This window comes from Pyrgilauda ruficollis, unplaced genomic scaffold (assembly GCF_017590135.1).
Source record: "Pyrgilauda ruficollis isolate IOZ18807 unplaced genomic scaffold, ASM1759013v1 scaffold17, whole genome shotgun sequence".
Classification (NCBI taxonomy): Eukaryota; Metazoa; Chordata; class Aves; order Passeriformes; family Passeridae; genus Pyrgilauda; species Pyrgilauda ruficollis.
In genome coordinates this window covers 2063145-2076471 of record NW_024515875.1, presented here as the reverse complement: position 1 = coordinate 2076471, position 13327 = coordinate 2063145, and the positions used below count along the sequence as shown (strand labels likewise).

Below are 13327 nucleotides of genomic sequence, written 5' to 3'. Positions count from 1 at the left end.
AATCCAGAACAGCCTTACCCTCAACAGGTGAAGTGGCCCTAATGCATGAAAGCAGAGGTGAAATGAGGACAGCACAGCATCTCTTGGCAAGTAATAGCAAAAAATGCTTTCTGGTCCTCACATTTCTTTCCTGGGAACATCTGCCATGCACAGCAGGAGTTATTCATGGTCATGGGGCTCCACAAATGACAGAAAAAAACACAGTGAAATTTGGTACCCAGCTTTTATAAACCAAAACCAAAAGAATAAGGAATGTCTCTAGCTTTAAATTGATGGGATTGGCGTGGGCAGGCTTGAAATGCCTGTGGTATTCCCATGGGTAACAGTTGTCCCAGAGGTTTCCCAGAGGTTTTCTTCTCCTTTAGTTGTGCTGGCTGTCGCTCTGGAGAAAGAGCTGGTAAAAAGACAACTGTGACTTCAGATGAAACCAAAGACCAGCTGCCCCAAGGTTTGGTTTTATTTGATCAAGGTCAAGGCCCTGTGGCTCAACAAACTTTACCTGCGGAGGAAAAGCAACTATTGTCTAGGCAGAACACACATGGCACTTCCAGCCCATGGCTTTTGTTTTCAAGGCAGTGGTGCACCCACCCTACTTGGAGAAATTGAGTGCCTTATTTTCTTTGTTTGCAGCTGGATTACACAGATGTCATACAACACATTGCTAAGACACAGATGCTGGACTCTACACTCAGACCCCATCATTCCCAAAACAGAGGCTCATCTTTTATAAGATGAGGTACGAGAAGTGTGCAGAGAGGTAATACTCGACTGGACGTATTGTCTGTCTCCTGTGCCTCTACATCCTGCTGTGACCTGCTGCTTTCTACAGTCCTTCAAAAGTGTCATTTTATATGACTTTGAAATGTCTCTTCCCCTAGTCTCTAAGTGCTGTCACCTCCTCTGATCTTTCCTTGCCAACAGCCTGTTTTGTTTATTCAAAGGAACATTATGATTTCCATATCCATCAGTACCACAGTAAGAAAGTTGCTTTAGAATTCAATCCAGTTAGAAACAATTATTTGCACAATTTCTTTACTTAAAAGTCTACCAATATTCAAATTATACATTTTTAATGTAAAACACAGCATCTTACAGCTGTAGAGAAGCATTTTGTGAAAGGTAGGCAACCAGCATTAACTGCTTGGTGCTGACTCTGAAAAGATGAAAAAATATTTGAGTTTACTAAAAACTGTATTGTGTATTTATTGCACTTTTCAGGGGGCACAGAATCATTTTTATCAACCACTATAACTTCCCTTAAAATTTTTAAAAGCCTATTTCACTGTAGCTTTTTATGGCTATCACTTTTCTCTTGCCAATGAAATCTTGATATTCATTATTCCATTGCTAGGAAAAATGAAATCTCAGGTAAATCTGAAGATAATAAAAATTACTTTGGCAATGTACTCAGACCTTCTAGATGCAAGTCAGTTTTGAAGAAACCATTTCAATAGCCAAGCACTATTTAATTTTGAAAACTGTTTCTGATTTTACTTTCCCCTGCCCTGGAGGTTGACTTTGCACAGCAAAAGATGCTTTTTGATAACTTACAGTGAACATCGAAGACAACTGGTTCAGACTGCATTGTCTTCTGGCCAGATGGTCCATAGTAAGCCACAATGCAAGAGAACTTGGCATTTACATCTTCCTTTGTGGGCATGTACTGAAGAGATGATGTCATGGTGAAGAGCCCAGTTGTTCTGTCCACAATCTTTTGCAAATTTATGACCACAACTGAAAAGGAAATAATGTTTCAGTGTCACACACACAGAATTTGAAACCATTTTCCTGTATGTTTTTGCCTGTTCTGCATTTGAGATCAGGCTGCAAACATACATGAAATGTTACCCAAGAGATTCTACACTTTTCCTCTAGTACTGCCACTGAAGTATACCAAGAACATTTTACCAACAACATACTCCTAACCTACCTAATATTTTAAATCAAATAAAAAAAAAAAAAAACCTAGTTGCAAACTGGTGGGGTTTTAATACAAATCAGCCTAATTTGTAAGACAGAAGAGAAAGCCTCAAAAATGATGGAAAAAAATTAGGATCAAATTAGTTTTTAAATTATTCTCTAATTTATAAAGAAGGAAAAATATTGTAGCATTATGGTCTGTCAAAGCTGAAAATAAGGAAAAAAAAATAGTTCTGACATATCCTGGAAATAATTAGTTGTATAGGATGATGGTCTGTGTGGTCCAAAACACAATACTGGACAGGTATGAAACTGAGACAGTTCATACCTTATAAGAAGTTGGAAACTAAATACAGGTTTCTATTAGTTACAAAAATAGCTCATAGATAGCTTTGGGATATCATTAATAAAGGCAATTCTCCTCCCCATGATGTGTATTTAAAACTGGAACTAAAAGAGAAAGATTATGTGGTGTAGCTTGGGTACTCTGAAAGGCCTGAACATCTCCTTCCAGCTGTATCTTCCATAAGAGCAGTTTTTCTCAAAGGAAGAATACATTAGAATAAGGCAGAGCAATGCTTATAAACACTTCATGCACACACCCACGTGTGGATCCAGGGACACTGGCCATTACCAGAACATACCATCATCCACGGGCTGCAGAACTCTCCCGTTTTTGTACCACGTGACGTTGCCCTCGGGATAACTGTCCCTTGAAACGCACTCCCCGAGCTGCAAAACAGACAGGAACTAGCCACTTGCTTTCTCCACTAAGCTTTAACACAATTCTGGTTTTACTTACGCCGTTTTGGGTCAAAAGTTCTAGGAAGTTCGAATGCTTAACCTCAACCGCTTTTCTTAAATAAGGCACATTGAATCAGTGAGGTACGATTTGGAACAGGGTGGTGGGTCTAAGATCAGGGTGGCCCTTGTTTGCAGGTCAGGTAGGAATAAATAGAGTAGTGGCAAGGCAACTGCTCTGTGCTCAGCCTGGCTATAGACTCACAGGCAGGTGTTCATTCACCCCTCTGAGCCATCACCTGTGTCTGGACTGTAAAGGGACTTCAGGCAGCTGTTGGGAACATAACTGTGAGGGAGAATGCTGCTCTTACCATTTGTAGCTTCTCTGTTTCTAAGAGGTTTGCTTGATGTAAGATTTCTGGTTGAGAGGGTTGTTCTAAAACATAAATAGGATAAAAGTACTGGTGAAGGGAGCACAAACAGCTGTTTGAAAAACAGAAAAATACTAAAAATATGTGGATTTTTGAAATGAAACAGAATAATCTAGCCTGATACAGTCTTACCTACATTTTCCCATTAGAAGAAGAAAGGGTGAGGTATTTCTATTTCAATATTAACAAAAAAAACCTGAGAACAGACTCTCACTTTAAATGTTTCACACCTTCCATAATGAATTCCATGTACTTTGACAATACATCTTTTAGCCAGACAGACTAGTTCACCACCCAGGAGGAGAGAACCTGATCTATTGATTTATAGGATACACATGCTGGAGAAGGAGCCAGTAGTACAGAAACTGTAGCAAAAAAAAACAGCTTTCCTGCAGATATTATTGTAGCTGAGCTGTCAACATTATAAAGGAACAAATTCAACCTAATCATTCTTCTAATGTTTATTTTTCATAACTGGGATTATTACATTTAAGGATTCAGATGATAGAGAAAAGTGCAATTATTTTAACTGATTCTGTGTTAGTTATAACTCTCTTAAAAAAAATAAACTTTTTTCCAGTGCCAGTTAGTCTTCTTACTTACTTTTATTATAGTAGATGGATCTCTTAGCTTGCCAAAGTGGAGGATCTATCAGTGTTTCTATCATAAAAGACTACTTTCTAGGGACTATATAGCTTGTCTGTTTAAACAGTTTGGCCTGAAGCCCGGAATGCAAATTTTTATCTCCAAAAGAGACAGTTTTGCCCACAATTTTAAAAGAAGAGGGGAAGAGTGAAGGGAAAAAAATAAATCAATGTCTATACAGTCAAGGAAAGGCTCTACATCCTATCTGTGCTGCTTAAACAACCATACTTTTACAGACTGAAACATTCTTAACCATGTCAGCTTACAGAACCCTTTCCCTAAATTAAGCTTCCTATGAAATACCGCATGTATGTTGGTAATCCCAGGCCCAAGTGAACTTGACCACTGTCTTGCCAAAGTCTCTACACACACTGATGAAGTTACTGATGTGCAGATGTGCAGATGCACTGCTGCTGTTGTCACAGAGGTAGCAAGCCTGTTTTCCCAATAATCCATTTTATTTCTGTGCTTGTTTACGTGCAAATGCACAAACACTCTTCACTTGAATGACCACCCCAGGAAGGAACAAAATCAGTTCAAAAGGGAAATGAAAGTGAATAAAAGAAGCTATTCATCTAACATCTTTCAAATAACTTTGCTTGTGGCAAAAAACAAAACCAAACAAAAGACACAGTCAAAGCTATACACTAAGACCGCCACATTTTCTTCAAAGGACTAATAAGGATTTTTATTTTTAGGAGATACACGCATATTTATTTCTCTTTTGTTAGCTTTAAAAGAAAAAGGTGGACCTTTTCCATAAAAGAACCTGTCAAGGAAAAATTATTTTCATGTCAATTCAAGAAAACATGGTTTTACAAAACCATTAACAGGCCTTCTGGGTCAGATTTTTGGGTCCCATAAACAGGGGTCTGTCTGTCCCAGTCACGATCTGATCAAGCCACGACACCTTGCTTGCTTCCTTTTGTATCTCATCTCCCCCAGGACAGGTTAGAGAAGACCCTGGGTTTGGTGTTTTGGATGCCCCTGCCCTGCAGTGATCCTGTGAGGGGAAGGGAGGCCCCCTTGCTCTGCAGCTGCCGAGTGGGGCTCTCCCCCTTTTGAATGCCCTGTGACTGAGCAGGTGTTCCAGTTGAGAGGCTGCCACCTGCTCTCCAGCAGCAGCCTCTGAGAGGAAACGCCTGCTGCCAGATCCCCGCAGCCGCTGCACGTGCACCAAGGTAATTCACTGCAAAACACTCGCTCGGCATTTACCAGCTCAGCGTCTGAAGCGAGAAAAAAATTTAAACTTGGCAGCAAACCCCACTTTGGTGGGTTTGCAACTTCAGCACACTGCTTATCTCTCAGCTTAAGAGCTTGCCAGAGTATTTTGCGGCTCTATATAAGCCTTATAATAGAGGGAAAAAGAGTTCATTGCCTACAAAAGCCAAGCGCCAGTGCAGTAGGACAGCAGCTCCGGTCTGCTGGGCTGCCCTGCTTTGGAAACTGGCCATTTAATTCCACAAAAAAGTTGCTGACAGGATCCATCTGGAAAGCTGGTAGTGCTTGTTTGAGTAGTCAGTGAGAGAGACTAGCAGGTGGTACCTGCACAGTGAGCCATTTCAGCTCCTCAGTCCTCAGATAATCAGGTAGCACAGCTGAGAACGGAACAAGCTCCAGCAAAACTCAGAATCAGTCGTGGCTTCTGGGATGCAGCTGAGTTCCAGGTGCATGAGATTCTGGTTTATGAGGGTCACACTGCAGCAGCCTAGCTCTGTACCTGTGGCTCCATGAGTTAGAAACTCCCCTCATTAAATAAATGAAGCTTGCCAGCTACTCTTAATTCTTCTGCAATTAAATTGAGCAGGTGAGCAACTAAAAATGAGAACTCGAAAACCAGACACAAGAAAATTAAATGCAAAGAAAAGTTAAGAGAACCGTAAATAAAGTTGTGAATGCAAAGTGAAAAACCACAAAGGTAATTTTTCTTGCAGCGCTAAGTTGGCCATGTTGCATGTGTGGCATCCTCCCTTCTTATCTTCCTTAGTAAATAGAAGCTTTCTCTACTAGAATTAATGCACAGAATAAACCAGAGAAGCTGTGCTTCATGGCTGAGTTAGCATTGTGTTAATGCTTAGTAGAGTACACAGTAATTCAAGCAGTTAGTGGGTTGTTTTTTTTTACCATATACTACTGCCTCATCTACATATTTACTACTGTGCAATAAGTAAACATGATAATTCTTTATAATTTCCTTTGAAGCACTGTGTTTACTATGTGTGCTCTGAGCAGACTCCTCCCTGTTGTCATTAATTCAATTGTTCTTGCAGTCAAATTGAAAGTGAAATGAGGGAATTACTATTGGCTCCTAATCTTGCTTTAAACTCATTTATGTGACTGACAGCATAGATATCATTGAGGACTCTCTGGCACCTTCTACCTGAGAGAAGCAAAAGGCTGCCCTTCCAAAACATGAATTTTTGTTTTTCAAGCACTGTGTGATCTCTTTGAAACTGCCCATACCCACAGTCAGCATGTTCCCACAACAGACTTACTCTGTAGAAATCTGTGCCTGAAGGGCAACAAAGGCCAAAAGCCATATAAAAACAGGAAGCTAAGGAAGATAAGACACTGCAGTCACAGCCCTGTGTCTCTAAAAAGCCACAATGGATACCCAGCCCAGGCTGCCTCAGGGTTTGATGGATTACACTCCTGCTCTGAATCAGCACCAGGAAGGGACCAGGCTTGTCCCTGCTCCTGTGTGAGCTCTGAGCTGGGCTGTGCCTCACAGGGCTGGGGTTTGTACTGCAGACCAGCCTTGCCATGGAGCCGTGGTGATAGCAAACACTAATGGACCTTGCTGCGCTCTAGGAGAGAACGGCAGACTGGTACTTCTCCTTCCTACCAGCCAGCAGGGGACAAAACAAGCGTTTGGGGCTGGTGGATCACTTTCCAGCCTCCTGCTCTCTCCCTCACAGTGTGTGCTGTTGCACAGTAGCTGCTCAGAGCCACTTCAAACCTCCCCCTGAAATAATCCTACAGACCGCACACAGTTAATGTTTCCCTCCTGCAGAAAAATTTGCTCTGAGAACAAATGGAAAATAATCAATGCTAATTTTACATTTTTCATTTCCAAGGCCAAATGACATCACATAAGTGAGTCATTATCAAAGCCTAAAATTCTCTTTGAGCCAGCACTTATCATGAATAAACTGCAAGTGCAGGCAGTCCTGTTACATAAATGCCACCAGTAGATTACATTTTTGAAAGCTGCAGAAATTTGCTAGTCTTAGTAATTTACTGAGCCAAACTTACTTTCTTGGCTTTAATCCTGCCCTAAACAAAAGTTTCTGTAATTTATGATTCAGATGCTGATGAATGTTAATGGTAGTAACAACTAGATTTACTTACTGAAAACTTTGACTATCGTCGGCTCTTCGGAAACATCATCTTCTGTAACTAGCATGCATACAAATCTCTTTTCATCACTGATTCTTGCATTCTTGATGGATAATGTATAGTTTTCTGAGAGACTCAACCTGTCTTTGTAGTCTGGTACATCATCATATTGTACATTTTTTTTTGTTGATGATCTGAAGGCAATAAATACTGGAGATCCATTTGGCATTTCCTATAACAAAAGGATAAACACCTCTATTTTGCAAAAACACTCATTTAAAAGTTCCTGAAGTTTGCAATTGGTACAAACCTATAATTAAAAAAAAAAAAATCTGCAAACTATCAGATGGCCTTTTTTTCCTGATTAATTTCTGCTGCAGATAGAAGAAATTCAGTGTTATAAGAGCTAGTTTAAGATTGCCAGGGTACACATTGAGACTATCATCAGTAGAAATTATTTCAATCCTTTGGCTCAATCTCAGCATAGCAAAGGGTTTTCTCTGATAAAAGCTGGTGGTTTTGGCAGCACTTGGCAAAAACTTGTCTGTATGAAAAAGTATTTGAAATAGAAGCATGTGTGAGCTAGACTCAGCAGCTCCAATTTCCTTTTTTACATTATTGTTTTACATATTCCCATTGTTTATTTGGGATACTTAGACTTCATTTCAAATGCAGGATGTAGTCAGGCATAACTCTCTATTTTATTCTAAATTAGTTCTTAGCTTTTTTTTTTTTCCTTTGTCTTTAAAGGACCCAAGAGCTTGTAGATGGGAATATACATACAATAAAATATTGCTAATTGCAAAGTATTGTTTTCTAGACATCCTCCTTAGGCAGTTGCCATCCCAAGAAGGAATACATACTTTACAGCCTTGCACAAATCCCTCATATTAAAAAAAAATATTTTTATGACGAAGTTACAGGCGCAGTTCTATAGGATTTGATTCCTTCCTCCTCACACAAATACATGCACAGAGCAGAGACAGACAGTGTCTGCCTTTATTCAAAGAGAGGTGAAACACTTATTCTCTCTTTATGTTCAGTATTGTGCTGGGTGCTGGAGAAGGTTTTAATTCTCTTTTATCCCTTATACCTTGCAGCACTGATGTTAGAAATGTTCCCAGGACAACGCCTCAGCTGGACTGCACAGTACACAAAGCTCACAAAAAGTGATGATGCTGTGACAAGATGAGTGCTGTCAGAGCTGGGCAGGGAGCAGGAGGCATCAGCTGCTTGAGAAGTTTAAATTCCCTTACAGTCTTTCTCCCTCTCCTACTTTTAACTCTTTTTGTCTAATGTTTGTCACACAGAAATTACTGTCTTGACTTGACACACCTGAACAAGAAGTTGGCTGTCAAGCGCAAATGAGCTCCTAACTCCTGTAGCCCACCCAGCTGCAAGCACACACAGGTAGAAATTGAAGTGAGCAACAACTGCCATGCTGCAAGTCTCCCAGTGCATCCAGGTTCCCACCAAGAACCCAAATTGCTCCTCATAAAGCAGTAGAGAAGAAAACAGAGTTCATCCTTCTTCCAGTGAAATAATCGCCTGATGAAAAAACCCAATCCAACCCTCTCTGTTGCCATGCTGTGAGCTGTCCTGGGAGAAAAGGTACCACTTTTCCTTGGTTGTGTGGGCTGTCAACAATACAATAGCAACTTAGACAGGCTTCTAAGCATGTTAGGTTTTGTGTTCCTTTCCATTCAGAAGAAGCTGCAACATCTCCACTTGCTACTTGTTACTTGTCCAACACAGACAACCCAAATGTAATGGAAAGAAATAATGTGTTTCATTTTTTCAGAATATCCTTGCATTTTCAAAGAGATGGACTAGTGTCTTCCTCAGAAAAGTCAGCAGACAGAAAAAGACACTGAAAAATGTAAGCACTCCATCTTCTGAATGCTCATGTGAAACAGTTTTACTGTCCCTTTTTGGGGAAACATTCTCCCCAAACTTAATTTCCTGAAAAGTGTTTGCAGGAAAAGAATTATTGACTGGATGTGCCTACAAAAGCTGCAAACCTGAAGATAAAAAGGAAGGAGATAGGGGAGAATAGGACTCCCCCCCAACACCGGCAGATCATTCTCCTGTAAAAAAAATAAGCTGGTGGATGCCATTTGCAAAAAGAGAGAGAACTATATAATTTTAAATCCACTAGAAATTATCTATTATTGCAGGTACATTTGATTTGAGAAGAGGAAATTTAGATGAACTTCACTGAGGCAGGAAAACTATTTGTCTCAATACAGTTTGAAAAGCAAAAGGGGTTTGGTATCCCAGCATTTTTATCCAGATATGCTTCCAGGTTTCCTTTACTTTGATATGCTGATCCTCTTTGTGACCTGGGATAGTGATAATACACAGGAGGAGCTCATCCTGTGGTGCTCCTACTGCAGGCTGACCAGCACACCCAGAGAGCACCCATGTTTTTGCCCCTGTTTCCTGCCAGAAATGGCAGAGTGAAACCACCAGCAGCGCTCCCAAGGTCAGCTCTGCTCTCTTCTCTGCTGTGCATTGAGCAAAACAAAGCCTGAAACAGATCCCAGTGACTGTCAGATCAACCAAAGACGGGGACAGTGCTTTTTCCCAGGGATGGAGCATGCTCTGCTCCAGGCAGCTGACTTCAAAAGTGTTCAAATGTACAGCGATGGCTCTGTCAAGTGAGCGAGACACCATGGGATAACATGCCAGATCTCTAATACAGGCTGGCAGAGAACTCCTGAATAATTATTTCTCTTGAACAATGAGATTAATTCCTCAAAACTCTAATCTACACTTGGCAGAAATTATACAGCTTGGAATCTTGCAGTCTTACAAACAGGAATAAATGGCTTCATACATGAGGCAGAAATCCTGTTGTTTGGAATCTTAAAATCTTTCTGTCTCGCACACACACACACAAAATACACATCATCTTATAACAGCTCTAAAAAATATAAAGACAAGATATACTTACATATTTCCATTTTCCAAACATAAGACCATCTGGTACTTCTAGAGGACAAGGCATAGTAATAGTGTCTCCATATATTGCATTTACTGTGTACAATCCCAGAGCTAGAGGAGAAACAGAAGAGAGGAAACAATTTTATGTGTTTTCTTGAATTACCATATGCTAGCTAATATTTGGTTCACGCCTATTGTAACAGCAGCTCCTTTGCAAATGGTGATTTTCCAGCATGTAGGATTTATCCTCAAACCTATAACAAAACAGAATGCCTATCCCTAAATTTGTTAAGTGAATGCTATGACCTTTTTAAACCCATGCTTCCTGCCAGAGTCAATGGGAGCCAAGTGTATTTCTAAACAGGACTGCACATGCTCAATTAGATGAATATCTACACTACAATCAGGATTGTCTCAAAATGTACAAAGGGAAAATCCCTAAACCTTTATTTTCTTCATCTGATAAAATAGCCTGGAGAGGTTGCATTGCAACACAATATTGTGAGGAAGCCAGCAAAGAAATGATACTCTGACTGCTGAATAGCATTTAAAAGACAGGAAATGATGACAGAAAAGGGAATGATGATATTAAAATATGTTCCCTAAAACCTGGGGGAAATAAACAACAAAAACAAAAACAAACCCAAAAACCAAGAAAAACTAGTCAGCACATTTAGAATTTGGAAAAATGAAGTGAAATGCTTCAATGAGTTATTTAAAAACAGCTTTTTTGGAAACCTCAGCATAATGTTATTGTGCTAATGCATTTACAGAATAAAACCGACCCACTCATTTTCATTGTCCGAAACATGTGAATTGAACAAAAACAACAGACCTTAAAGTGATGAAGTGCTGAAATGCAAGGAAGCTTAAATGAGAAGATGCTACAACTTGGTGCATTTGCTACAATGCAACTTTGCTTCTCCTTTCCTTAGCTCCTCTTGTTTGCTGCTCTTTGCACTGGAGACAGATTTTGCTTCTAGTGCTTGCCCAGAGAGTGTGCTGGCTGCCTGCTCTCAGCCACACATCTGCAGCTTCTGTCAGATTCTTCCCCCAGAGATTCAGGATCTCCCCCTTTGCTGTCTCTTCATTTGCAACTACAGCTTAAGGGCTTGCTGCCAAAGGAACTGTGTTTAAGAGAGTGAAGTAAGATGCTGTGGATGTAGCCAGGTGCTTCTGAGGAAAATCATCCATTCCTCCTAGAAACATTAATTTTTCGGGAGATTCAGCCCTTCCTTTCAATAGCTAGACAAAGAAACATGCACCCCCAAAGACCCGAGCCACAGACCCCTTTGCTTTTCCCAAGTCTTAAGGCTGTTGCCCTTTGCTTTTCCCAAGTCTTAAGGCTGTTGCCTGGAGGACCTGAGAATTCTATACAGCGCATAGATGCACTCAATAGGGAGGTTTTTCCAAGGGACCTTCTTTTTGTTTTAAAGAAAATCATGCCTTTTCAAAGAGCCAAACACTGAATTCCTTGCCTGCAATTTAAACTAGAAAGACTCCAGAGCTCACTGTTAACATCAGCTTGTGTTTATCACGTGTGTCAGAGTGACAAATGAGGCTGTGGGGCTTGTGCTGTATGACATTGCACAAAGAAATAGTATTGCAAAATCTTTCCTTAGAGAAGCTACAATCTGGATGGCACCACATCCTTAAGGCAGAAAAGCAGGTTGAAGCTTAATGGACTAAAGGAACACAGGAGATAACAGGCACCACTACCCGCATTCAACTTAAACTTTCTTTCCTTCACTCGCCCCCCTTTCAACTAAAGCACTGGTAATCTTTCTGATTCTGTTAATTAATTAGTCACAAACATGCTTTAGATGCATTATTCACACTTTAGGGACTGGATACTCTAATTTTCTATACGGTTCATGGAGACCAGCTGCTTCCTAAATGACAATAGCGGTCATTCCACTAGGTGGTGCTGAGTAAGAGCAATCTTTTTAAAAATAATTTTTAAAAAGATCAGATAACTTCAATTTCATGGAAACAGAAGCAATGTTTTACAATATCAAGCTATAAATGGAAGTAAAATTCCAAGCTGGAAGAAACTGTTCCCTTGGTCCTTTCTTGCACTCATCTTCATTCTGATCACCAGGAGGGGGGCAATCCTAATTTTCATTTTTTTGCAAGAGCTAGAAAAAGCTGTCCTTTTTGTCCTTTTTTTGGTTCTCTCCCATGGGCGCAAAATTACAACAGACTTGCAAATATATATTCAATTAGTAAACTGGTTAGTACCTGTTCAAATTCCAGCTGTCATTTAGTAATTTGAAATCTGTAATAGCATTTGGCATCACATGTATAACCAAAAACTGCTCCTCTGATACGAGATGCTCTTTGGTATTAGGGGAAATACTCCCTGTCATTAGAGGAAAACAAAATGAGCCCCTAAGTTCTGAAATGCTGCTCTCTTCTACACACCCATTTAGCCCTACAGAATAGCTAAGATAGCAGGTTTACACTACTGAAGGCTCAACAGTCTCAGGAGGGAGAATGAAAATGTTTCTGGAGAAACTCTGCAGCATTCAGAGTAGGTAATTAGTGAATGGTCTGATAAAGGGAAAGACTGACTTCTGATTTTAGAACTCTTTCAGCTGAAAGGCATTTCTTAAAATGGACAAATTCATGACTTGACATAAATGCTGCCTATACTAAAATCACACATTTTTCTATTAATTTGTTAACACAGAACCGGAAAGACATAGGTTTTACTTTGAATACAGAGAAACAGTGCTTGCAAGAGTAAGAAAAGTCCTCCTGCAAAATATTCTCGTTCCACTTCAGTAGCAACAGATCTAGCACATGGAAGGAGTGCAAATTAATTGAACAACTGCAAACTTTCACCACAGTAACTGCAGTAATCTCCACAAAATGACCCTACCAACCTACACATTTAAGAAAGCAACAAAAAAACCCACTTCAACAGAATTGGAAATTCCTCTCTCTGTTGCTACTAGACATATTTGTAAAATGGTGGGATGAAAAAGAGAAAAAAATGATTGCTTAATGATACAACAGTGCTTACCATCATATTGTCAGGCCTCTTTACATAATTTCCAGCTCATTCTAAGAAAAAGAAAATGAAAGCAGGATCTACAAATACCTAACAAATTGCTCCATGCCCTAACACGGTGCAGGGTCAATGTCAGGGCTCTCATTTCTCATTAACTCTGCCGGAGGGTACAAAGGCGACCGCAGGGAATAACGCGACGTCACCGGGCATCATGTCCTGCCTTGCTCTATTTCTGGTGCACCTTTCTGTAGCTAATTAAGAGCTCAGCCAGCTTCCCTATGTGATTTTC

At 40.2% G+C, this 13327-nt stretch overlaps 1 protein-coding gene across 1 annotated transcript in view; it reads right to left on the bottom strand.

The window, feature by feature from the left end:
• ALCAM (activated leukocyte cell adhesion molecule) overlaps positions 1 to 13327 on the bottom strand; it is a 115973-nt gene that overhangs the window by 25351 nt on the left and 77295 nt on the right. The window contains exons 2-6 of the mRNA XM_041464074.1: positions 10033 to 10133; positions 7089 to 7308; positions 3033 to 3097; positions 2565 to 2652; positions 1552 to 1734 (exon numbers count right to left, since the gene is read on the bottom strand). Coding sequence (XP_041320008.1) covers positions 1552 to 1734; positions 2565 to 2652; positions 3033 to 3097; positions 7089 to 7308; positions 10033 to 10133 — 657 coding nt within the window. The remainder of the gene's footprint in view (positions 1 to 1551; positions 1735 to 2564; positions 2653 to 3032; positions 3098 to 7088; positions 7309 to 10032; positions 10134 to 13327) is intronic.